The sequence below is a fragment of the Ziziphus jujuba genome, chromosome 7 (genome assembly GCF_031755915.1).
Source record: "Ziziphus jujuba cultivar Dongzao chromosome 7, ASM3175591v1".
In the NCBI taxonomy this organism is placed as follows: Eukaryota; Viridiplantae; Streptophyta; class Magnoliopsida; order Rosales; family Rhamnaceae; genus Ziziphus; species Ziziphus jujuba.
In genome coordinates, this window is record NC_083385.1 from 10,697,319 (window position 1) to 10,723,588 (window position 26,270).

General features: G+C 33.8%; 4 protein-coding genes and 1 pseudogene across 7 annotated transcripts; 2 read left to right on the forward strand and 3 right to left on the reverse strand.

The window, feature by feature from the left end:
* On the reverse strand, positions 1-3,738 carry LOC132804460 (uncharacterized; annotated as a pseudogene).
* Positions 3,739-11,945: 8,207 nt separating this feature from the next.
* LOC107424823 (probable calcium-binding protein CML41) lies at positions 11,946-12,876 on the forward strand. Its single transcript, XM_016034698.4, has one exon. The coding sequence runs from the start codon at positions 12,186-12,188 to the stop codon at positions 12,756-12,758; it is 573 nt and encodes a 190-aa protein (XP_015890184.2). The 5' UTR covers positions 11,946-12,185; the 3' UTR covers positions 12,759-12,876.
* A 1,603-nt stretch (positions 12,877-14,479) lies between these two features.
* Positions 14,480-19,235, forward strand: LOC107424852 (lysM domain receptor-like kinase 4). 4 transcript variants are annotated; one of them, XM_016034733.4, is made up of 4 exons: positions 14,480-14,941; positions 15,480-15,587; positions 15,686-15,756; positions 15,870-19,235. In XM_016034733.4, exon 4 carries the CDS (start codon positions 17,103-17,105, stop codon positions 19,005-19,007), a length of 1,905 nt encoding a protein of 634 aa, XP_015890219.3. In that variant the 5' UTR covers positions 14,480-14,941; positions 15,480-15,587; positions 15,686-15,756; positions 15,870-17,102; the 3' UTR covers positions 19,008-19,235. The 4 variants fall into 4 exon arrangements, with proteins under 4 accessions (XP_015890219.3, XP_060674913.1, XP_048335631.2 ...); XM_060818930.1 differs by having other exon boundaries at positions 15,939-19,235; XM_048479674.2 differs by lacking the exon at positions 15,480-15,587.
* A 739-nt stretch (positions 19,236-19,974) lies between these two features.
* LOC107424856 (serine/threonine receptor-like kinase NFP) lies at positions 19,975-22,891 on the reverse strand. The gene has a single exon (XM_016034739.4). It carries the CDS (start codon positions 22,133-22,135, stop codon positions 20,252-20,254), a length of 1,884 nt encoding a protein of 627 aa, XP_015890225.2. The 5' UTR covers positions 22,136-22,891; the 3' UTR covers positions 19,975-20,251.
* Positions 22,892-23,340: 449 nt separating this feature from the next.
* Positions 23,341-25,764, reverse strand: LOC107424854 (pentatricopeptide repeat-containing protein At5g66631). Its single transcript, XM_016034738.4, has one exon. It carries the CDS (start codon positions 25,555-25,557, stop codon positions 23,605-23,607), a length of 1,953 nt encoding a protein of 650 aa, XP_015890224.2. The 5' UTR covers positions 25,558-25,764; the 3' UTR covers positions 23,341-23,604.
* Between the last annotated feature and the right edge of the window lie 506 nt (positions 25,765-26,270).

A 26,270-nucleotide genomic window follows, 5' to 3' on the forward strand; every position in this document is an offset into this window, starting at 1 on the left:
TTAATTGTCAAAATACAATGGGGAATCAAGAACCAGGGCTTTGTTTGTTTCTATGTAATCTCCATAGCGTACTCTGCTACTTGTAGTCCTTTTTCGGATATATCTGTAATATATGTACTGCAGTATGATCTTTAATCATGTTGGTTAACGTTTACTAATCCACCATATTGTTTACAAAAAACAAAGCATTGTGTATGTTAATAACTTTGGCCCCCAAAATTAGGAATAGCAAAAATAAAGTATACAAATAAGTGCCACGAAGATTATAACATCCAGCAGCCATGGCAAATTAGCTTGGGTTTTTTTTTTTTTTTTCCCATGCTGTTGATCTTCCAAGTATACTGCATTCAAATTAATAAACAAGATTTAGAGATTTTAATTCGTACTTGTAAAATAGTCAAGTTTGGAAGAGAGAGAGAGAGAGAGATAGAGAACCTTCCCACATAAGTTGCGTTCGCTACCTGTGCAAAGATGAAAATGAGAGGATTTAAGCCCTGAATGAGTCAAAACAAAATGTGTCAAACTATAAATGCAAAATGAATTGGGCATGAATTCATAATTTAAGTTCAAATTACTTTTCAATTATATATAAATATTATATTTGTCCAAACACAAGAAAATGGTAAAAGGAATATCACCTCCACAATTCCTCGTTTAATCTGTCCAAAATGAGCGCAATTACATAGTTAATAATTAGAACTGTGGTTGCATTAATGATGACACATAACCTGATTTGAATATCTTAATAAACTTTTAGACAAATTACTGCTTACGTTTAACCATATCTGAGGGAGCCGACCGCCCATTTATATAGCAGTCATCATCCATCCCAAACATTGTCAATAAGCTTTACTACTCTCAATATACATACCCGCAATTTTCAACTGAGAACTCTAATTTTTGAAGCAAAAGAAAATAGCCACAGTATTCGTACAAGCATTGATCCCCAATTAATCTTACATTCAAGTGCTTCTTTCCAGTAACTCCCACGTATAGTACTTCGGCCCCAGCATTGCTATGTAGGGGCAAATTATTTTTATTATTGTTATCATTTTTTTCCAATCGTATTCATATATATGACACCATGCAAAATAACAAGTTAATTGTAGAATTGAATGGAAGTAGAAGAACAATATGCACATACATGTAGTAGAACTTTTGAGCAGAAGCACTTGGTATTGGTGTGCCTGGATCAACCGGCTTCAATGGGTTGTTTATCTTCCTGATTCTGAATTATATGATAAAGTTATATATAATTCTTTAACTAGGCAACGTTTTGTACAAAATTATAAGCAAGAATATTTAGTTTATTAAAACATAACTATTTGATTGAAGTCTGTACCACTTGGCTGTCAGTAATTTGCTGGCATTTCCACCTTTTACATATAAGGCCGTAGTAAACGCTCAGAAGTACCAACACGACCGTACTAATTGTGTAGAGCTGTGCCAACAGGAAAACATCGGTATTCGTTACAAGCTTGGGCCCAAAACAGTAAAATTAAGATTACAAAACTTACAAACCACACCCTTTTGTAGCAATGGACTGGGCCGACACTACATGTCGTACTTGAACGTCGGGCCCAACGTAATACCCAATCTCAAGTTTCACCTTTTAATAAAAGTGCCAAGAGATTAAGGTACTGTTTATGAATCGGTAGGGTAGCCAATGCAGCTGAGACACAGAACATACATATAAAGAAGAGCCAAGAAAGGAAATTTACCAGAGCCGCATGGTACTGGGTTGGCAGCTGCATCCAAAGCATAAAATATCAAACATAAAACCAATTGCTGCCCAAAAGGAAAATTAATTGACATTTTTGTATTAAAAAATTGGGAAACTTTTAATTTTTTATCTTTTGTATGGTGGCCGAAACAGAGCCACCCAATCTCAGGTCGGTCTCTGGACCACCGGACTAGCAAACAACAAAGCTTTGGCCTTTATTTTAGTTTTATGTAGCCTCACACTCACCGTTGCTGGTTCCAGAAGACAACCCAACAAAGTGAATATGTCACTGCAAAAGCAATATATATTTATATTAAACTCAAAAGTTTTTCTGGTTTAGTAGATGGAAGAACTTGGAAGAGTTATAAAAGAAAAGCATACCCACCTGGCAACACAAGGGAGAAGAAAAGCAAGAGAGACTCCATTGCTGGACTTTGTGTGGAAGTTGGTTACAATTTGTGGAATCTCCGCCACCCCTCAACACACTAAGCTTATCAACCCAAAACCAAAAGATAACTCATCGTTGATGTTGCAAAGACAGTCTTTAAAATATTTCTCTATCCACCTCACGCACGCCTTGTTTTGCTCTACAAAATAAAACTATTGCATTCTCTCTCTCTCTCTCTCTCTCTCTCTCTCTCTAGTTGCCTTGAGTTTCTTGATGAAGAAGGTTTTGGAGGATGAGAGTTTATTAAAATCTACGTAGCAAACAACGAGACCTTAAAATTAATGAATCAAATGCAAAACAAACATGAAAGTTTACTCTCTTTTTCTGGGTGGGTGATAATATTGTAAGCAGAGGTACTATGTGGTACAACTGCTCTTTCATATGATGTTCTCAGCCTCACGTGTGTTACGCATTTTCTTCCCCTTCATCTCATGCTTTTCCATGCCCCACCCCAGTGTACGGTCCAGATGATCCCTTTGTTTTACGAATATATTGAAAAAAAAAATAAAAAAAATCCATACATTGCAAATAAAAATTCACTATTAGAAAGTTAAAAAAAAAAAAAAAAGTTTCTTTTAGACATCTTTTGCTAACATAGTTGTTGTTTTTATCTAAATATGTATATTTTACTTATCAAGTGATAGTTAATAATATTTATAATTTTTAAGATATATTAAATAATTATAAATATAAAAGAAAAGCTAATAAAATTTAAAATTGTATTTAATTTAATGTATTTTTTTTTTGCTATTTTACTTTTGTGGTTAGTTTAAATGCGAATAAACTTTAATTATTATTAATTAATATTTTTTATTATTTATAATAATTTTTTTGTAAATAACTTATCAATTAAATCACATCCATTTGACTATCATTAATTAATTTTTGAGATTACTATTCCAAAAAAACATGGATGGCTATTCATTACCTTGAAAAGTTCCAACAACAAAACAAAAATAATTGGGTAAAAAGGCATACATGCGAAATAAAAGCCAATTTCAAGTAGTCGAAAAATACATAACTAAAGGTTTTTTTTTGGTAAATAAAGATATTTCATTGCACAAGGCACAAAAGCACCTCCCAACAAGGGAAAGGATTACAGAAAGCAGTTACTTCCAAGGGCATCAGTGGCTATCAAGCCTGAAATATCCCTAGGAAAAGAACCATAGTTACAGTCAAACAAAATAAAAGAGGATCCTGTCTGAAGGGCTTTCTTGGCCAACAAGTCAACCACTCTATTAGAATTTATGGCGTTCCAAGACAAACACCAGTTCTACTTCTCAAAAATAGATCTAAGGAAGATAATGTCATATCTTGTTTCCCACACCATAGGTTCTTCCAAGGATAGGATAGCAATCACAGCTTCTAGACAATCTGAAGACCAGTAAAGGGCTTTCCAATTCCTTCTCTCAGCTACTTCAGCTGCCCACGATAAAGCTTTCACCACAGCCTCTACAGGGGATCCACATCGAATACGTTTAGAGTCACAGAAAATGACCTCCCCCTTCCAGTCTCTAACAACAAACGCAAACCCAGCTTGATCATTACATAAAGGTTGTGTCCTCATGCAATTGGCGAAGAAATAATGGGTTCTCTTTCCATTGTTTACACAATTAAAGCATTTTTAAACTTCGAATTGCAAACCAGACAATTTGCTGGCCAAGTTCAATACTATTCAAAAGAGACAAACAATCTCACTTAGCAAACATATATGGTTAAATCAATAGTAATTCGTTGAAAATGGCCTAATGATGTATGTACGTACCTTGATCTACACACCTCTAGTGATATACTACTGGCTGCGACTTGGATTTCTATTAATATTGATATTAAAATGTACCCGCCCCTTATCTTAATCTTCGCTTAACATAACTTTTGTATTAAAAAAATAAATAAATAAACATATAAATATATTTCCACTGTGGACTGGCTATGACAGCATTCAATAATAGACGGCTTTCAATTATAGACAGCGTGAATGCATGAACTTTGGATTTTTTTCCCTTTTAAGATGACAACACAAAATGAACGGCAACGTTAGCTACACTACAGCTTAATTTAATTTAAAAATCAAAATGTGAACACATTTCTTACTTCAATTTAATTCTCTCACTGATGCATAAGTCGTTGACCCCTCAAAAAAAAAATAAAAAAATTTGCCATGCGGCGAATTACTCTTTGAATGTGATATAAATAAAGGTCAGTCTAAAATTTAGCAAATTAATTATTAAGGGTGATCTAGGAAAATAGTTTATATACAGATAATAGATAATATAGAAAAAAAATCCATATCTTTTCCCACGTTCAGAAAAAGGAAAATTCTGTGGTTAGATCAGTCTTATGATAAAACTAGCTAAGGCATAGGTAGCTTAGATAAAACCAGCTAAGGCATGGGTAGTGGCTTATGGCCTGGGGGTGCATGACACTCCTAAGGTTTTTGAAGGTTTTTAATTACATATATATAGTTTTAATATTTTCCAGAAAATTTTAATTAATTTTACACAAAAGATACTTTGCGCGCCCCGCCCCCCCCCCCCCCCCCCCCCCCCCCCCCAAACAACACAAAAAAAAGGTTAAAATAATCTAATTATAAGTTTTTTATTTAGATAATTTAGTAACTTTAATGTAATTTTTGATAGTAATCTACATTTATATCATATCTATTTATTAAATTGGCAGTATTTATATTTTTGTCTTTTTATGCTTTTGATTTTCAATATAAATTTTTGTGGGTTACATAATATTATTTAGAATAATTTTATATTCTTTAATATCTTGATATTGATCTCCGCCACCCATCAACACACTAAGCCTATCAGCCCAAAACCAAAAGATAACTCATCGTTGATGTCGCAAAGACAGTCTCTAAAATATTTCTCTATCCACCTCACGCAAGCCTTGTTTTGCTTTACAAAATAAAACTATTGCATTCTCTCTCTCTCTTAAGTTGCCTTGAGTTTTTTTGGTGAAGAAGGTTTTGGAGGATGAGAGTTTATTAAAATCTACGAAGCAAACAACGAGACCTTAAAATTAATGAATCAAATGCAAAACAAACATGAAAGTTGACTGTCTTTTTCTGGGTGGGTGATATTGTAAGCAGAGGTAATATGTGGTACACAGGCCCTTTCATATGATGTTTTCAGCCTCACGTGTGTTACGCATTATCTTTCCCCTTGATCCCATGCTTTTCCATACCGCACCCCAATGTACGCTCCATACAGTGCAAATAAAAATTCACCATTTGAAAGTTAAAATTAAAAAATAGTTTCTTTTAGACATCTTTTGCTAACATAGTTGTTGTTTTTATCTGAATATGTATATTTTACTTATCAAGTGATAATTAATAATAGTTATAATTTTTAAGATATATTAAATAATTATAAATATAAAAGAAAAACTAATAAAATTTAAAATTCTATTTAATTTGATGTTTATTTTTTTTGGCTATTTTAACTTTGTGGTTAGTTTAAAATTTAAATGCAAATAAACTTTAATTATTATTAATTAATATTTTTTATCATTTATAATAATTTTTCTGTAAATAACTTGTCAATTAAAACAGATCCATTTGACTATCATTAATTAATTTTTGAGATTGGTATATTATACAAATTTTGGTAGAAAAGAAAATAAAATACAAAAACTAAAAATCGTTTTCTTCATCCATTTGAAATATTCTTTTATATATCATTTTCTTTTCTCTTGTCATGCCAAACAGAAAAGATACTAATTGAATCCGCAAGTTGCTTTTTGCTAGCTTTTGCAAGGTTATTCCAAACATAAATGGATGGCTATTCGTTAACTTGAAAAGTTCCAACAACAAAACAAAAATAATTGGGTAAAAAGGCATACATGCGAAATAAAAGCCAATTTCAAGTAGTGGAAAAATCCATACCTAAAGGTTGTGTCCGCATGCAATTGGCGAAGAAATAATGGGTTCTCTTTCCATTGTTTACACAATTAAAGCATTTTTAAACTTCGAATTGCGAACCAGACAATTTGCTGGCCAAGTTCGATATTATTCAAAAGAGACAAACAATCTCACTTAGCAAACATAGACGGTTAAATAAATAGTAATCGGTTGAAAATGGCCTAATGATGTATGTATGTACCTTGATCTGCAAAACTCTAGTGATGTACTACTGGCTGGCTGCGACTTGGATTTCTGTTAATATTGATATTGAAAAGTACACACCTCTTATTTTTTTGGTAATTTAAAAAAATGGGCTCCTAATTGTGTTCGTCTCAGGTTTTAGGAACTGTCAATCATTAACGGCTATAATTTTATAACAATGTAAGAACTTATATACTGCCTAGTCTATTACCGTGTGATTGTCTCTATCATCTTTTTCATGTTCAGCATATGGAATGAATTTATCAAAAATCAAATCCGTCGGCTTTCTACCATCTTATCCATCTCCCCTTGAGTGTACCCTCCCTTGGCTTAATCTTCGGTTAACATAACTTCTGTAAAAAATAATAATAATAATAATAATAATAAATAAAAAAATTATATATATTATATAATATATATATATATATTTCCACTGTGGACTGGCTATGACAGCATTTCAATAATAGACGGCGTGAATGCATGAACTTTGGATCTTTTTCCCTTTTAAGGTGACAACACAAAATGAACGGCAACGTTAGTTACACTACAGCTTAATTTAATTTAAAAATCAAAATGTTGAACACATTTTTTACTTCAATTTAATTCTCTCAATAATGCATAAGTCGTTGACACCCCGAAAAAATAAAAAAATTTGCCATGCGGCGAATTACTCTTTGAATGTGATATAAATAAATGTCAGTCTAAAATTTAGCAAATTAATTATTAAGGGTGATCTTGGAAAATAGTTTATATACAGATAATAGATAATATATATATATATATATATCTTTTCCCACGTTCAGAAAAAGGAAAATTCTGTGGTTAGATCAGTCTTAAAACTAGCTAAGGCATAGGTAGCTTCGATAAAACCAGCTAAGGCATGGATAGTAGCTTATGGCCTGGCGGGGCATGACCCTCCTAAGGTTTTTGAAGATTTTTAATTACATATATATATAGTTTTAATATTTTCCCGAAAATTTAATTAATTTTACACAAAAAGGTTAAAATAATCTAATGACAAGTTTTTTATTTAAATAATTTAGTTTTTTATTTAGATAATTTAGTAACTTTAATGTAAATTTTGATAGTAATCTACATTTATATCATAACTATTTATTAAATTGGAAATATTTATATTTTTGTCTTTTTATGCTCTTGATTTTCAATATAAATTTTTGTGGGTTACATAATATTATTTAGAATAATTTTATATTCTTTAATATCGTGATATTGATATTTCAATTTTGTCAAAGAAATGATATTGATCTTTCAAATACGTATATATCATGATATTGATCTTTCAAATACGTATATATCATGATATTGATCAATTACTAAATAATACTTTTAGCAATAATACATATTTGGAAATAAAATATATCTACATGTAAGTTTTTTATTAAATAAAAACAAAAAAAAGAGATAAAAGATCCGATTTTTGTTTTTTTTAAGTTCAATTAACATTTTTTCTTGGGGATAACACCTTTTTTTTTGCTCTTCATATATTATAGTATTTAATTTAACATATAAAAATGATAAATATTTAATATTAATTGGATAATATTAATCAATAAATTTATTTTTTTGAAAAAATATATATTGGCCCTTCTATTGGTCATTTTCTGTCTCCGTCCATGAAAACTAGTAACAATGGTCCATAAAATGTGAAACATAATTCATAAATATATAATTCTAAACAAAAAATAAGTAGTATTTTAAAGTATGAAATGTTGCTCATTTTATGGTTTAAGAACATCTCTAATATGTTCTTTATTGTAAAGTCTCAACTAAGCATTTATTTTCACAAATTAAAGTAAATAATAAATTTGATTATTTAAATATAGAGAGTTAAATTCACTTTTTTAAAATTAAATTTATAATGCATTTATTATTATATTACATTTTCTTATGCACCACTATCACTATCAAAAATTTTGTTAATTAAAATAAAAAAAAAATTCTTACATTTTCTACACGATATTGTTATCTTGCATTTTGGCATGCAAAATAAAAACAAATTTAAAAAGTGTTGTGAAGTAGTTTTATAACTTCTATTCTTTATTTTTACATATTCTTTTCAAATTAAAGAGTATTGCTGGAGATGCTCTAACATTTCCCATTTATGGATCATTTACACACTTTATATAAATTATTATTACCGATTTCAACATAAGACCGGATTCACTATAAACTCTCCTTTGAAAAAATATCTAATCTTTTTTTTTTTTATTGACTGGAACCCCTTTCAAGTAATGGATCATTTTAATACATGTATCGTCTGCTTCCTTCACTCATCGAATAATTTCCGTCGTTTTCTTGTTCGATAATATCAGTTTTTTTTTGTTTTTTTTTTAAATGTTCTTTACAAATTACAAGTTCAAGAAGATTCTGCTTTAATCTATCCTTAAATTATTTAATTAATTATGCCTTTTTGGTCAGCAGGGCTACTCTAAGGTCATTGTTTTTTTTTTTACTTTGTTGGGGGGCGGGGGTTGGGGGTGCATTTCGTCATTAACAGTCAGATGATGTTTCAGACAATTAGGCTTTTGTATGTTGACCATTTATTTAATTGGCCCATTGGCTCAGCAAACCGAAAGTCTTGTTTTAGACTTTTGGGCTCCTTTTAACAGAGGGCCAACCCACTGGCTTCTGTTTTACTGATGCATTAAGCCCATGATCTATTGCATCTTGATGCAACCTTCCGTAGCTCATTGTTCCTTGGGGTAAAAATTTCAAGTTGGAACTTTCCATTTTCAATATTAGAAAAAAGAAAATAAAAAAGTTCTGTTTGATATTACTGTCCAACACTTATTTAAAATTAATGAAAAAAATATTAGATGGAGTTTTACATTTTAGTATCGATAGGAGCTTTTGGTAATATATTATATCGATAGGACTTGAAGTTGGAGCGTGGTACAAAAGACTTTGATGTAAATATTGTATCATATAAGTGGTATAATTAACCATTCAAAATCAATCCAAGACAAGTTATGCTGTAGGATAAATATAGCGATTGGATAGTGTATTAATTATTGTTTCCTTATATGACTAATGTGGTGTGATCTTTCTACTAGAGATTTTCAAATTTTTTAAAAATTTTTATTTAATGCTACACTTTTTCTTTTGATAAATATGTTATGTTCTTTATACATAACTTTCAAGGGAAATCAAGCATTTCAATTCTCAAAAAAATGTTTTTTTTTTTTAAGTTAAATGAGATTAGATCATTTAATAAGCCATTTAAATTTATGTCTAGAAATTATGAATTCCAGATATGAAATCAAAAAGTTTTTTTTTTTTTATATATAAAAAAAAACACAATAAATTATGCTATATGGGTCACTTGGAAACTGCCATGCACTTTCCTTTGTACCAAGAAAAGTTGCACAAAGCGTGCAGTTTTTCTCTGCCAACGCAATTTCGTTGCAATTCCCCTCCATCGACCTGTTCTGAAAAAGGACCTCATTTAATATGTAGGACTCACGGAATAATTACTAAACTTCCAAACAAACCATCTAAAACGGTAATTAAGCTTTGATTTAGAAGGGGGAAGATCCACATTAGCTCCAGCTCATCATGAACCTGAAGTCGTTAGCACATATATATATGTAGCAATTAACTAACAGCATAAAAAGGAAATAGATATGGAAGAGAAACCGAAGGAGTAGAAAGTGGTCTTCGTGTTTCCATTGAATATTAATTGGTTGCATCAATGAAAAATGGACCGCCAAAAGCTAATTTGAATCCGACGACATCTGGGGTTCGTTGTTTGCGAGGCTTGCCACTTGCTCGTTGTGCTCAAAAGTTATTCGTAAGTAGCAGTAGAGGCATAAATGCATATATATATATTCTATGTGCTTTATATATAATTAGCATAGATGTGACGAAGTGGCTGAGCTCCGTTGCTAGAGTCATTGGAGGAGGGGGGGCCTAAGGGACAGCAAAAAAAAAAGAAAAAAAAATGTTAGCATAGATGTATATTTGGTCAGAGGTGGGCTCATTTTTTTTTTTAATAAATATAATATAATATATGAAAAATATAGTTTTCCTTGTTAATTATTTTTATCAATCAAATTTTTTAACAGTGCATTTTAATTAATCGGAAGTATTAAGTTAGGGTTTGGGCTACCGACCTCATCTAAATAATAATAGAATTTGTGAAAATCTAATTTTCTTAAAAAATGAGAGAAATAGATATTTTGAAATAGAAATGAATGAGTTAAAAGAATTATATTCTTACTTATATGAAAAAAATAAAAATAAAAATATGTAAAAAAATTATTTCCATTCATAAAAATATTATTTTAATAATTTCATCAAAAGTAATTTTAGGATTTTTTAAAAATATAATATTTTTTATTTATTTTATAATATTAAATTTAATTACTTATACATTTTAATTTTTTTATTTTTTTATTAAATAATAATATAAGAAAAATTAATTCTAAAAAAATAAAATCCGAAATTAAATTTTTTTTAAATTTTGTTACTTTCCAAATGGAGGTCAAAATTAAACGAAGCATTTTTTTCCATGCAATTTTTATTTCCTTTGTCAAAATTAGTCCACACATATATTAATAATCGTGTTGACAATGATCATGCCTGTTTTGTTTTTCTGTTTTCCTTTACTTAATGGAGATCATATTGCGTGTATAACATGTAGGTGCGTGATTCATTGAGGCCGCTAGTTGGGCCACTTGTGTAGTCCTGCACCTACTGTGCCGACTTGGGTCCTTGGAAGAGTTTCTGAACCACTCTATTTTAGCCACCAAAACATTTAACTGAATTATAATATATATTAGCTACTCGCTAACATGTAAAATTAATGATTAAATTCTTGTAAAGAAATCGAAGTGTTGGCCTTTCAGGGCATTCTGTCATTTTTTTTTTTTCCCTTGTTTTGCGAGAAGCCATTCCCCTTTTTAATCCTTTCTCCATGGGAAAAGCCAACTTTTTCAAACGAATGACTTGTTTATGCCTCTCTGCCTTCTTATTTTCAAATTTATGCAAAAGTTTTTTTTTAAAGACTTTCTAATTTATAATTCACTCAACTTTCAAAATACTATGAGCGGTATTCTGTAGTTTTATAGAATATATGTATTTTTTTTAATGTTTTAATATATTAGATGCCGGATAATTTAATAATAAATAGTACAATGATTTTAAGTTTGAATTACTTATTTAATCTTTAATAATAGTATATTGAAAACATATTGTCGAATTTGAGTACATATACTGTCTATAAATATATGTTAATTCACATAATGCTATAGGATTAAATTATTAAATGCTATGACAACATGTTATTAGGTTTATTTTTCATAAATTTATGGTATAATTGTTTGTACATCACTAATATACTACTACATCACTTAACAAATAAAATTTTAGTATTTGTGATAGTACTTATTTAGTCAGTTAGTTTCTTTTCAGATATTTTAATGGATTTTTCATGATTAAAATTTTATTTAATAATTTTGTACGTCTTTAAAAGTTGAAATTTAAAAATATATTTAAAATTTTATTTAAATTTAACGAAATATTACAAAATAAACTTTACAAGTATAAATCCTAAATGTATTTTTAAATATTAATCTCTTAAAAGATATATAGATAAGATTTTAAAAAAGAATTCTTAAGGTGTTCTGACGAGACATTGACTATAATATTAAATTCTATTATTTAACATACAGTGGAGTCAATTTTTGGAACCTTTTAGGAAATTGCCAAGCACTTTCCTTCCACCTAAAATGTTGCGTAAATATTGGCAATTTCATAGCAAGTCCCGATGGCATTATTCTCTTGATACAAAGCGTCAAATGGTATAAGAGTCTCTATATAAGTTGTTACATCTTCCTTCTAATACTTGAACAAAAATTATTTGTTTCCACCAATCATCAATGGAAACTGTAAATATTGATCATAAAGTTTCCAAATCCTCTAAATGGTTTGCCAACAAGAGTCTTAAGCTAAGTTTCAATGGCCATCGTCGTCAATCGAAATCCAGTTCCACAGTAAGTTCCCCTAGCTCTCCTATATCACCTAGAGCTAACAGCAACAGAGAAGACGATCATCAGCTGAGAGAAGTTTTTCGTCATTTTGATGGGAATGGAGATGGTAAAATATCGGCTTTGGAACTAAGGTCATATTTCGGATCAGTCGGGGAGTACATGTCTCATGAAGAGGCTGAGGAGGTGATCAAAGAGCTTGATGCGGACGGTGACAGTTTAATCGATTTCCAAGACTTTCTAAAGCTGATGAAGAAGGATTCTGCAGGAAACCAAGATCTAAAGGAGGCCTTCGAGATGTTTGAATTGGAAAAGGGTTGCATAACACCAAAAAGCTTGCAAAGGATGTTGAGTCGTCTCGGTGACACCAAATCATACGACGAATGTGTGGCCATGATTCAAGTTTTCGACACCGATGGCAATGGAGTGGTTGATTTTAACGAGTTTCACCAAATGATGGCTTAATTAATTTCATTAATTATGTTTGATATATGTGGACCTAAAATGTCAATTTATATATTAAATGGCACTCATGGCTTGTAAATCCTAATTTTATGAATGAAAGAAGCCAAATGCAAATGTACCTCTGAGCATAATAATTATTAATTAGTTGAACCGCAACCATGTAAAGGCATGGTTTTGTTGCATATATAGCAATTGGAATATTTGCAACTAAAGCTCATGTGGCTTTTGCTTCGATGCTTCTCCTTAAGCGCTATTTAATATCTTTATTCTCATGAAAAAAATGGCCATATGTTTGTATATTTTTAATATTCCACTGTCGTATTTTGTGTACTATATATGAAGAGTTTATGTTTTGGAGAATTAAGAATGCGATGTTGGAAACAGCATATATTCATCTTGTATAGGGAGAGAGCCCCATGGTGCCACCTATGACACGCCTAAAGCTGAAGCAAGTTGTGAGGATGCAAGGCAAAGATAGAGAAAAAAAATCATTATTAATGTAAACTTTTAATGGCAAAAGAGATCAAGTAGATTCACATCGCCTTCGAAGCCGTGAGCTTTCAAATATAACTCACTGTACCTTCATAAAACCCAGTTTACTTTTCAAATAAGCTCAAAACAGAGAGTGCTACGAATAGCGGGGAATTCATTAGCGAGCAAAGATAAGAGTATATATATAGACAAAGTGAATTTGCTCTACGAAATTTTTAGAATTATAGTGCCGATGTTTTCATCAAAATAATTAATGGTTAATAAATTAATCATATACTTTTTTACTATATAATTAAAAATCAATATAGAAAACACTTAAATTATGATTTAAGATGAGTAACTGTATTTTTAAAAATTGCAACTATTAAAAGGTGTACAATTATTTTTATTAATCATCCAGGTTGTTTTTAGAATTTATCCATTTAGTTAAACTTATACTTTTGAATTAAATTCGATTAAATCATAAATAAATCTTACGAATTTATAGTGAATTTTTATTAAAGAAACTAGTTTAGAATCTAATATAAGCTCATCATGTATTCCATAATGCACTTGCATCAAATTATCTTATGATTGTATAAGTCCTTATGGGAATAACCATTGATAATATCCATACTCTTTTATATATACGATATCTCTTAATCAAATAATCCTATTAATAGAAAATAATAATAATAACATATATTTTTTTGACAACAAACTGAAATTATATATAAGATAAAGGCGCTCGCAAGATCTGCATTCCAGCTCAATTTTTGTCGTTAAATATATGTATGTAAGCGTTTGTTTATTTATTTAGCTAATTTTCTTCCTTAAAAGATTAGATTTTTTTTTTTTCCTACTTTCTTTCTTTTTATGAAGAAAAGATTTGATATCACTATATATCGATGTGCGAGTAGGCTCATATCAAGAATGGAGGTTGATCTAAAATGTGGATCATTGTGAGGGAATTACATTACAAAGTAAATTTTGATTGAAACTACAGAGTTTTTAATATATTTTAGCAAAATAAAATATGTATAATTCGCGGGGGACAGCCTCAGCTGGGCCTTTTAATATGTATAGGGGCCCAAGATCGAATTAGTCAAAGAAATAAATAAATAATCCTTCGTCAAAGAATTTGAGTCGTTCATTACACGGATCGAGAAATTTCAAACTGAACTGATGATGAAAAGAAGATGTCCGAAGGTCCAATCGAAAAGTGTTGTAAAATTAAGGAGTTTGATTAGATCGAACGATTGTCCTAAATGACACGTGTAAGAGATAGTATGTGGAAGTGAAACGACTAGGCTACTCAAAAAAAAAGTTTCCTGAGCTAATATCAAGCAATCGTGTTTTGCCAACATGGAATCGCATTGATTCGTTATTCAGGGAACACAGAAACGCAGATGGCAAAGTCAAAAAGTAAGTGTCTCAAAGTGCTGGTTTGAGGAATTTTATAATCTGAAAAACAAAAAGAAAATTTCTATTGAGCGGGTACGAAGCATCTTCATGAAGGAGGAGAACACATCATGGGTTATTAGTAAAACAGAGGAAAATAATAATAATTAAAAAAAGAAAAAAGATCATCAAAATATGGAAATTGGGTTGGCTAAGTTGATCGCTGACACCATCGCCTCTGCATCAGAAGCTGGATTCAGAAGCAGCAAGGCTCGTAACAGTTTTCAATGGGGTGGAACCGTCTTTGCCTTGTGAGTCACTTCCCAATTTCATTACTTTCTTACTTTATACACTCCCATATATTCATTTTGGAGCCTTTCAGTCTATACGGTATTCTACTCACATCTTCAGATTTCATTTTTTTGGGGGAGATTTTTCTGGTTATTTGAGTTTTTGATTGGTTAATTCGCTTGGTTAGATACCTGCATTAATAGATAATCTGGGTCTGGTTTGCTTGGCTAGACAATTATCCAGCACTGTTTGTCTGCTGGATGGAGGTCATTTTATCGAAATTTGATTAATTCATGGGAAATTCTCTGCTTAGAAGGGAATTTTCTCTATAAAGGTCACTTTTCTATTGTGGCCTCAAGTACACTTAAGAAACAAAGTAACTTAATGCTGATTTTTAGAATAATAGATATGTTTGTTTTGTCTTCAGGTTGATTTACAGGATAGCTTACATATTTTTAAGTGGCTTTTGATATTCTAATGTTGGTTCGCCATTTATTTATCATTCTCTTGAAACTAATTTGGTTTGTATTGTATCTTTATTTTGATATCATCCTATAGGTTGTTGTTGATTCTGAACCGAACAGGGAACGGATCACCTACGCAAACTACCCTTCTAGTATTGTTTCTCTTTACAAGTTTTCCCAATGTTTTCTTTGAAATTTTAAGGTGCTTGCCAATTTTCAGTACATTTTCCTTGCGTTATTTTCATCTCCATTTTTTTTTTTCCTATTCAATTCATTAAACTAACTAATCTAAGTACGCAGAGGGCAATTTGGTTATTGGATTTCCTTTCTTGCTGTTGCAGCTAACCTCTTCTATCCGCAAACTTTTCCATGTCAGTACATCTTCTTGACCATAGCTAGTGAATTTATCATTTATGCGCTGTATTCTTTTTGCATTGCCAATTTAGATTTCGTTTTAATGGTTTTGTATTAACCATATTTACAGTTTCGCGGTTCATCCTATTTGTCATCATACCTGATTGGCTTGCCAATGGACTGCGTGTTAGTATTGCAGGTAGCATCTTCTGTCTCATAATCATAGTTTCACTCATCGTCACAAAGCTTCAAGGAATTGCAAGAAATATTCATTGTGAATTCACTTGTCATGGTTTTACTTACTGTCTCTGTATAGCCTTTCTCATCTACTTCACAATATTGTATATATGCTTGGAATCTTGGTAGAAGAAAGTAACATTCTATCGGTTTGTGGCTGATTGTATCTTTCTAGTGCTTCAATATACAAGAATGAGAATGAATTTTCTTGACCAGTTTCTTACTGTGCATCAATTTCTTAGTCCCTAGTCTTATTCCGGTATTCTCTGCGTAGTATCCACATGAGAGAGAGAGAGAGAGAGAGAGAGAGTTATATAACTTGACATTTGATTCTCTAAATTACTTTTTAGCACTGAAAGATTACAATGTCGGGACAAAAGTGCAAGAACCTCAAATGCTGATAATAGCTAGAAGCTGCTAAATCCTTGGCCTACACATTGAAGAGTAGTCTCATCGATAGGGAATCGGGGGCCAAAAAGTTGTTCGTTGGCGTTGTTTTGTTCTGCTAAGCTGATAGCGCTTATGCCGCTAGGATGGAACGTGCAGAGTTGTGGGGCCCCTTGTAAGGTTGTCACTGGACACTCTCACGTTCTATAATTTAGAATTATTGCCAACAACTTTGTCGCGTTAATGAGGGGCTTACGATCCGGAAGAAATATTTTGGTGAATAATGAAAAGACTTATAGCACAGGATCATTACCTCTCTAGGCTCTAGTCATTGGAGCTTTTCTACTTGGTTACATAGTTCATATTTGTTTGATGAACCTTTTTCCAGTTGACGTGCACACAAACCTAATTTTTGGCCCCCGGATGCTAAGTTAAAAGCCTGAACCAGCACAGGTTTAATTTTAAATTGTTAAAAGTCTTGACTTGGACAAAGTTTCTTTGTTAAGGTGCAATGAAATTTCGATAGGAGTTTAAGGAAGCCATGTTTGACTTTTGTTCAAACGAGGACAGAGAAAAATTATGCAAGTCAAACCATGACCACGAAGGAAATATGGTCAAACAAGCAACCTTCTGATTTCGCCCCTGTTTCCATTAATAATTTATGGCCAATTTCAATATCCATTGCCAAACTTGTAAAATTTTGCCATAACCTCTTTCAATTCAGATTTTTCAAGCAAAAATGGGTTTGCTCAGTTTCATAACCGTTGTCATTCTCTCCATGTTATGTAGCCCTTGTTTTACTTCAGCTCAGCAGCTTTATGTTGGACAAGCCATTACAGATTGTAATAATCCGGATATCACACCTGCTGTTTTTGGATACGAGTACAATGGAGTAAACACGAGTTGCCAAACATACCTTACATTCAGATCCAACCCTCCTTACAACAATGTTTCTGCCATATCTGATCTCTTGGCTTCCGACCCATCTCAGCTCTCTGAAATTAATGAAGTTTCCGAGACAGAAACGTTTGATACAAACAGATTGGTGATTGTTCCGGTCAACTGCTCCCGTTCCGGTGAGTACTATCAAAGAAACACATCTTATGTTATCAAGGAAGCTGCAGGATATTTGTTTATTTCCAATAACACCTTGCAAGGCCTCACAACCTGCCAGGCTATTGCAAATCAAAACCCAGGTTTGACTTCTTCGAATCTAAGTATTGGTGCAAGGCTCAATGCTCCTCTTAGATGTGCTTGTCCAACAAAGAACCAAAGTGATTTGGGTATCAAATATCTAATGAGTTATTTGGTCGCTGAAGGTGATGAAGTTTCACTAATTAGCCAAAGGTTTGGTGCAGATACTAAGCTAACTTCTGAAGCTAATAGCCTTCCTAATACTAACATCAATCCCTTTACCACATTTTTGGTTCCTCTTGAAAACCCACCATCGGTTTCTCAAACCATAGAGCCACCGCCTCCACCGTTGTCTCCACCGCCGCCTCCCACCCCTACCTCCACCTCCAATAAGAGCTCAAGTAAAACATGGCTTTATGCCCTTATTGGGGCTCTTGGAGGAAGTGCTTTAATATTGGTACTCGGCATTGTTTTTTATTGCAGGGTCTTCCGAAGAAGTAAGAAGAAAACAGATTCCATTACTGTTTCGGAAAGCTTTGGGGCATTTGAAAAACCACAAGAAAAGAAGACAGACCAAGAATCCAAGGATTTCTTGGATAGTATATCTGCTGACATTGCTCTATCCCTCAAAACTTACAGATTTCAGGAACTACAGAATGCAACCAACAATTTCAGCACTAGTAATTGGATTAAGGGATCTGTTTACTGCGGAACCATCAATGGGGACTCCGCAGCCATCAAGAAAATGGATGGAGATGTTTCAAAAGAGATAAATTTATTGCACAAGATCAACCATTCCAATCTGATTCGTCTTTCTGGAGTTTGTTTCAGTGATGGTTATTGGTATCTTGTTTATGAGTATGCTGCAAATGGACCTTTGAGTGACTGGATCTATTATGACATCAATGATGGAAAGTTTCTCGATTGGGGACAGAGAATTCAGATTTTGTTAGATGTGGCCACAGGGCTCAATTATCTTCATAGCTACACTACTCCTTCCCATGTCCACAAGGATATAAAGAGCAGCAATATCCTTTTGGACACTGATTTCAGGGCAAAGATTGCAAACTTTGGTATGGCGAGGTCAGCTGAAGGTCAGGAAGACCATTTTTCCTTGACAAAGCACATTGTTGGAACCATAGGTTACATGGCTCCGGAGTATTTGGAACATGGTTTGGTCTCAACGAAGCTCGATGTGTATGCATTTGGGGTTCTCATGCTGGAGACACTCACTGGGAAAGAGGTTGCAGTGTTATATGAGGAGAACAAGCACTTATCTGATGTGTTGAATGCAGTGCTTAAGGATGAAGATGGACAAGAGAGTTGGAGGAACTTCATGGACCCTTCTTTGCAGGAAAGATATCCTTCAGAGCTAGCCAAGTTTTTGGTCAAGTTGATTGATAATTGCTTAGAGAAAAATCCAGCTGTTCGCCCTGCCATGGATGAGATTGTGCAGTTACTCTCACGAACCATGAACAATTCAATGGCATGGGAATTGTCGAATGTGTGATGCTACCAAAAAGTTTTCTGTTGGAGCTTCCTTGATGATATTGAAAGTGAAAGAATCTCTCAAAGTATTTAATTTTAGTATCATTTGTTCTCTCCGTCTCCTATTTCTTGATCATCATATTTATATCATTTATTATGTAAAATGTTCTGAAATTATATAATATAGCAACCTTAAATCTTTTGAAGTTTCTCAGAAGTATAGCAAATAAAATCATACAATTCTTATTCATCTTGGTGCTGGATTAACTTTATGTTAATTAGTCTAATACTTATGGTCATTACTTAGTCCTTGATGGAAGTCTATTAATTTGAAGTATTGATGGACGCCACTGAGAAATTGTTTGCTAAAACAGGGGAAAATAAACGATCAAAGATGTGCCTTAAGGAGGCAAAATGAAAATTAATTTGATAATCTATTACATTTCAAGTAAGCTATATAATGATGATGATGATAATAATAATAATAATAAAAAAGACTACTTTCGTCAAGCCATCCTTTATGTAATTCGCCGAAGAACAACAGATATGGCTATTTTATTAGCAGAAAATTTGATGGATTCTCTAAAAATGGCTACTTGGTAAAAAATGGATGATGATCAAGATGATCATTATTTTTAGTACGGAGCTATTAACTAAGATAAACAAGGATTTTGTTTTCCTGAATGATTCAAGAATGGACGGAAAACCTGTAAATATAAAAAGGCTGGAACTTTCACCACTTACCTATCTATATATAATCAGTGATGAATTTATTAGGGAAAGAAAAAAAAAAAAAAATTCCCTCAAGCAGAACTTATCAAGAAAGGAGAAGAAAAATATGGTTAAACAAACAAAAAATCCAACTCTAACTTTTTAGTTATGAATTATTTAATAGAAAAGAGAATCTTCCAATTTCCTTTTCTTATGTCTCACTCTAAGACAGAAGAAAATCCCCAAGCTAATATCTTGGCAACCATGGTTTCCATCTTCAAGGTAAATCATTCACATCCTAAGTTTTCATTCCAAGTATCTGAAAAATATCATTGAATTTAACTGTCATATGAGCAAGGCATAGCAATGAAAAATACCATTTTCCAATGGAAATTTAAAATGCAATATAGCTGAAAAACTATACACACAAACCACCTCTCTATTCAGCACAAGCAAACTATAATTATCAGGTTTAATTTAGTATATCATAAATGAATATCTATTGACTCAGTGGACCTATTTGGAGCTGTGTAGACTCTAATATCTACAATATAATCAGCGGGCTGTGATTGGACTTATAACATGAACAACTTCTTCAGTTTCTACAGTCGAAGCCCATGACCCCTCGAATGTCTCAGAAGAAGATGACTGAGCAAGAAGAACAGAGAGGTTAAACACAATTTCCCCCATGCTTGGCCTTGCTGATGGCTTTTCCACTGTGCAAGCCCTTGCCAAGCTAGTCAAGCTCAGAGCTCCATCAATGGGGTAGAAGCTAGCCAAGTTTGGATCCATCCATTCTTTTAACCCCTCTTCTCCCCTCTCTTCAGCTTCAAAAACCGACCTTGCTTCCTTCCACAACATTAAAACCTCACCATTTTCTTTTGTCTCCATGGATTTCCTTCCCGAAAGTAGCTCCAAAAGAACAACCCCAAAACCAAAAACATCCACTTTTTGCATAGCTTCGTCCGAGGTTGGTCTAGCCATGGAGAAATTCGCTATCTTAGCCTTAAGCTTGGAATCAAGAAGAATGTTACGGGTTCTTATATCACGGTGAACAATGCTTGGTTGAGTGTGTTCGTGCATGTATTGCAGACCATTGGCAACATCTAGTGCTATGTTTAATCTCTGACTCCATGAAAGAAATGAGGCAGAGGTCGAACCGGTTGAAGATTTGAGGTGCAACCATTTATCAAGTGATCCATTCTCAGCATATTCATATACCAAGAAGTGATTTCCATCGATGTTGGACGATATTCCCATTAAGTTCACTAAATTTGCATGATTTACTTTCTGTAAAATCTTCAGTTCCTCTGCAACATCTTCCTTGGCTATCTTCACTGCTAAAACTTTCCCATCGATAATGGCCCTGTATGCTGATCCTCCAATCTTATAGTGTTCATTGAAATTCATTGTGGCCTCCATGATAGTCTTAATCTCATACATAATTGGTTTGCCTAAATAGCCTGAAACTCCAGGAAGAAGTTTATCCTGTTTGATCTTAAGTTCAACATCTTTGACCTTCATAACTTCTTTCTTTGGAAGAATCAGATCAGTGCTTGCGACAGAGGAAGAATTCCAATATAATATCGGCCTATTTCTTGTCTTCCTCGCATGTGAACCATTAGCATAAACAAGGACAGTAGCCAAAAGGAAAACAAGGATAGCTCCTGCTGAACATATAGCTGTGATAAGAATCCATCGACGTTTCAACTTGTTACTATCTCGAGGAGGATGAGGTTGAGAGAGAGCAGGCAATTGGGACACGGGGATTAACACAGGAAAACCCACTGCAGTGCTAAAGTTGTGATAACGATTTTCAGCCATTATGTCATCAGGGGAGGCATTAAACTTGGCACTCACACTCAATATGTCATCCTTGGATTGCCAAATATAAGTAATAAGATGTTTCAAACCATTTTCTGAAAGAGTCTTGGAGGGGCATCTACAGAACAATGGAAATACTACTTCAACACCAATTTGCAAGAAGGTTGCATTCAGAGTTGGGTTCAAATCCTCCACTACATGCCACTCGGTCAGCCTCTGGAATTCTCCTGTTGAAACTGAATAGAAGCTGTCATCCTTCTTGATCTGATAGGTGATGTTGGCGAAGTATCGGTTTCCAGTGCAACCGCAGCTGATAGGTATGAGCAAGAGTTGACCTGCAACCAGCTTCGTGTACTCGGAGATTAGGTTACTTGCCTTTGCAATAGACAGACGACTCACCATAAATAGATCAGATATGTTATCCAGACTCATAAAGTTTGAAGGCTTCGCAAAGTAGGCCACATATGTTCCACATGATGGTGGTGAATCCGCAGAGCATGAAAAGTTTGTGGCCATCGCAGGTGGTGGTGGTGGCGAAGATTGAGCTGAAATTTGGGTCGTAAAGAACAGAACTAGGAGAAAAGGAGTCTGCGGGAAGAGAAAGGATATTGCCATTGCTATGAGCCTATTGGTTATCGATAGTTTTAGGCTCTGAAGTAGGCTCAAAGATCATGCGAGATCAATGAAAGGAAGTTTATTGCAAAATATAACTAAAAGTTGATGGAAAAAGTAAACAACATCCAAAGGAGCTTTCAATCTAAAATAAAATAAGAGTTATAATAAATATCTAGGGGGACCTTTTGTTTATTGGTTTATTCTGGATGACGTTTCGTCCTTAGTTCTCTACTCCTTTGAGAAATTATATAAAATGTGGATAGTGTACCTTTTATACCACTATGCGAAATATGTTCACACCCCAAAATACAACCAAACTCTAAAATTCCCCCTTAATAATGAATCCTTTGTAAGCATTGAAGTATTTTTAAATTAAAACCCAAGTTGGGACGGCAAGAAAAAGATGTCCGTCCTAGCAATTTTAAATAGAAATGTCAATGAGCAAACATGGCTCCACTGGAATTGTTAAATGCAAGAAAATAGCATATTCTGATAGTTCCTGTACCAGAGGCATTAAGTTATAATAATATCTGAAGGGTAGGACCTTATAAAAGGATAGTCACCAATAAAGAGTATGTCTTCCGCTGCCACAAATTCGTTACATGCAGGCCCCTAAATTACTCATAAGCTGGCGTGCTCAAAACATCTTTTTCATTCTCGACCTAAAGTCAAGATCAAACCAACAAACATATAAGCATCCCAGAAACAAAGGGTTATGAACTCCAACGACGCAATCAAATCAGATGATTAGTCAAGGTGGCTGAGAGAGACAGGATGAACCTCCACCCAGGTTTGGAACCAGTCAAGAAGAAACCATTCTCTCACATATATATATATATATATATGTGTGTGTGTGTGTGTGTGTGCGTGTGTGTGTGTGTGTGTAATGTACAGAAACAAGCTTCTAGGTTATATTTCTTTGGTTATATAATTGTATTTTCTAGAAACAACAATTAGACTTGCAGTGACAAAAGTACAACCAAAAAATGCCTTGCAAAAGTAAATAGGGCATTGACCTAATGGTTAGACTTCGTTTTCTCCTTTCCAGTCTTCCTCAATTTCTTCTGTCTGGGAATGAGTCAAATTGGAGAATGGACTATAATTGAAGGGCAATTGTCTCTATCCCAAATCACAAACCTCCCGAGAGTTGTACTTAACGCCTGCTTTGCTTAATTATTTAACATAGAATGCATGAGCGAACGAGCTAGAGGTGTAGTACTTGACTACAAAAAGCCAATAATAAACCACCTATAAGAAACAACGAACAACGACAACTATAAAAATTTTGGTGACTACCCCTTTGTCTCTTGCATGTAATCCATTTATGATAAGCTGAATAAGGACATAAACTTGATTTTGTTGGCATCAAAAATCATTCTCTTAAGCTTCTATCTTAAGTCTTGAAGTGTTCACCATGAAACAGATCATTAACTATTTCAACATCCAGTAGAAACTCTACCAACCTCCATTTAAGTAAAGCTATTTGAATAAATGTTAAAAACGTTTGTGAGATCTGCAGAGCTAACCGTCCATATGTGACCCCGCAATGTAAGTGGAAGGACATCATTTATTTCCTCACAGCTCTCTTCCACAGCAGCAGCCTCTCTTCGCTTGCCTTCCTTCCAAAGACTCTTTACAAGCAACTCTTTCGTTCCAGCATCAGGCATCAACTTTAAATTCTTCAAGTCTTCAAAAACTCTCCATGCAAGTGCTGCTCTCCCACATTTGCAATAAGCTTGGATTAAAACTTTAAACATATAAGCATCAGGCTCAAGTCCACTCTGCCTAACCATTCCAAAGAGTCTCTGAACAGTTTTAATGTCTCCATTTTGTGCGAAATGATGCATCAACCCAGAAAATGTCTGGATATCAGGGAAAATCCCTTGTAAAATCATCTCATCAAGTATATCCAAGGCATCTGTGTTTCTCCTACACTTGGTTAGTGTCCGTAAAAGAGATGAATACAATAGCATCATATTAAATTTAGAAATGGGCTCGCATAGATTTCTATCATCACGAAAAACCTTTAAAGCAGCTTCGGCATTCTTTGAAATGCCATATAAGTCAATAATCAATCTGATAGTGCAGAAGGGCAATCTCATTCCTTCCTTCCTTACTTTGGATAAGAGTTTATCGATTAACTCAGCATGACCATGGCGTGCTAAAACAGCCATCATTCTCTGTACCGTGTAAATGTCATGAGTGAATCCTGGTTGGTAAGCAACCCAACAGAAGAATTTCCAAGCTGTCTCTGGTGAATTAAAATTCCTAAGAATCTTGCAAGCTAACCGAGTTGTCCACACAAATTTTGCATCTTCCAATGCTGATACCTCTTCAGGGTTCCAGTTTTTCAAGGCACTGGTTAATGCTCTGGGGTCTAACCATGGTTTCAACTCAATCCGATCAACATCTCCTCCACTTGAATGAATAACATCGTCCTGTTCCTCATCGCTGTTATCAACACAAAACTCTATACTCTTGATTCTCTCATCCGGCATCATTTCTCTCAGAAATTCCTCAGTCTCTTGCAGAAAACCCTCCTCCTGCATTCGTTCCAGCGCCAAACGCATAGCTCGGCCTGGCAATATCCCATCAACCTGCATTTCCTTAAGTAAAGTCTGAACAACATCAAATTGTCTGATACCAATAAATCCTTCAACCAAAACCGAAAACTGATTCAAAGTCCGCTTGACCCTCATCAGAGGCAATACATTGAACACCTCCAGTGCAGCATACAGCTTTCCAGATTTCACAAGGTGTTCGATCATTATCGTGTAAGTTCTGCTATTGGGAATTGCCCCTTCATTAATCAACCTCCGGAAAATCTTCACGGCCTCGGAGTCCTTACCCATTTCTACATGGAGGCGCATGATAATGTTATATGACTCGGTGCACACTTTACCATTGGCAACTCTGTACTCATCCCACACCCGAAAGACCGACTCAATGTCTCCGGCGGTGGCATACCACTGCATGAGGTTCATGAAGCTGACACGAATATTCCGCAACCTTCCAACATGAACGGCGTCAATCAAGGATTTGAGTTCCCCATTTCGCCGGGACTTGGCGAGGACCGTGGCCAGTGCATGGAAAGTATTTTGGGTATGCGAAAAATCCGGGAGTGTCTCAAGGACTTCAATGGCAGAGAGAGCTGCATCAGCAGAGGGAGCCGATCGGAGCGCGTGAGTGACGACGAAAGTGTCGAGAAGACGATCGTTCAAGAGAGGGGAAAGAGAGGTGGGAGGGTTGGAACGGAGCGCAAGACGAATTGAATCGATGAGTTTTGCTCGATAGAGGTAGTGAGAGACCTTGTTGGGAAATGGGTCGCGGGCATAATAGCGAGTTTGGTGATTAAGGCCGGTGGTGATGGTTGTCTGGTTTATTCTACGAAGGAGTCGCTTAAATTGCATTATTACCACCATTTACTGTGCACTGATAGTAAGGGCCATGATATCTTGGTATGGAATTTGGCAGTCGCACACATTCAGCATATCAAACCCCTGGTGTGTGCATAACAACAATAACGAACCAACCACACAGCTTCTTATAGCATCGAAGTCAAACAACGTTTAGCATGGGTTTGGACATTAAACAGGACTTGTCCAAAACCAAAAGCGGAATGGGGTAATCCGTGTGTGTGAAGCAGCGCACGGTTGGCCGGTGCACCTTCTTTCTTTTGTATCATGCATATGTAAATCGTAAAGGCCACTTCCAACCTGATTATCATCTTATATTAACATTTTGGAATTTGATACTATATGCGAGCTTTCTGATGATTTATCGATATATTTAGGATTACGTGAGCGATAAACGGTAATAAAAGTTGTTATTTATGATTTGAAAAATCACTAAAAAAAAATAATAATATATATGATCATCAATTCTAATTGTGATATTAGATAATATAATAATTACAAAATTGTATACATACCAAACATAAATAGTTTTTTTTTTTTTTTATCACTAAGGAATGGTAAAGTTTCATTGGGAAAATTTTATAACATCCAAAGTTTATAACATTTTTCATCCCTAATTTTGGAAAGAAACTTAAAATTTTATAATTTTTTTTTTAAAAGAGAAATATTCTTTTTCAAATAAATTAGTAAAAGTATTAAAAAATACAAATATAATTTTT

Bases quoted from the DNA above. Each gene is read 5' to 3' on its own strand.
- LOC107424854 (XM_016034738.4), bottom strand. From the start codon at position 25,557: ATGGTGGTAATAATGCAATTTAAGCGACTCCTTCGTAGAATAAACCAG.
- LOC107424852 (XM_016034733.4), top strand. From the start codon at position 17,103: ATGGGTTTGCTCAGTTTCATAACCGTTGTCATTCTCTCCATGTTATGT.
- LOC107424823 (XM_016034698.4), top strand. From the start codon at position 12,186: ATGGAAACTGTAAATATTGATCATAAAGTTTCCAAATCCTCTAAATGG.
- LOC107424856 (XM_016034739.4), bottom strand. From the start codon at position 22,135: ATGGCAATATCCTTTCTCTTCCCGCAGACTCCTTTTCTCCTAGTTCTG.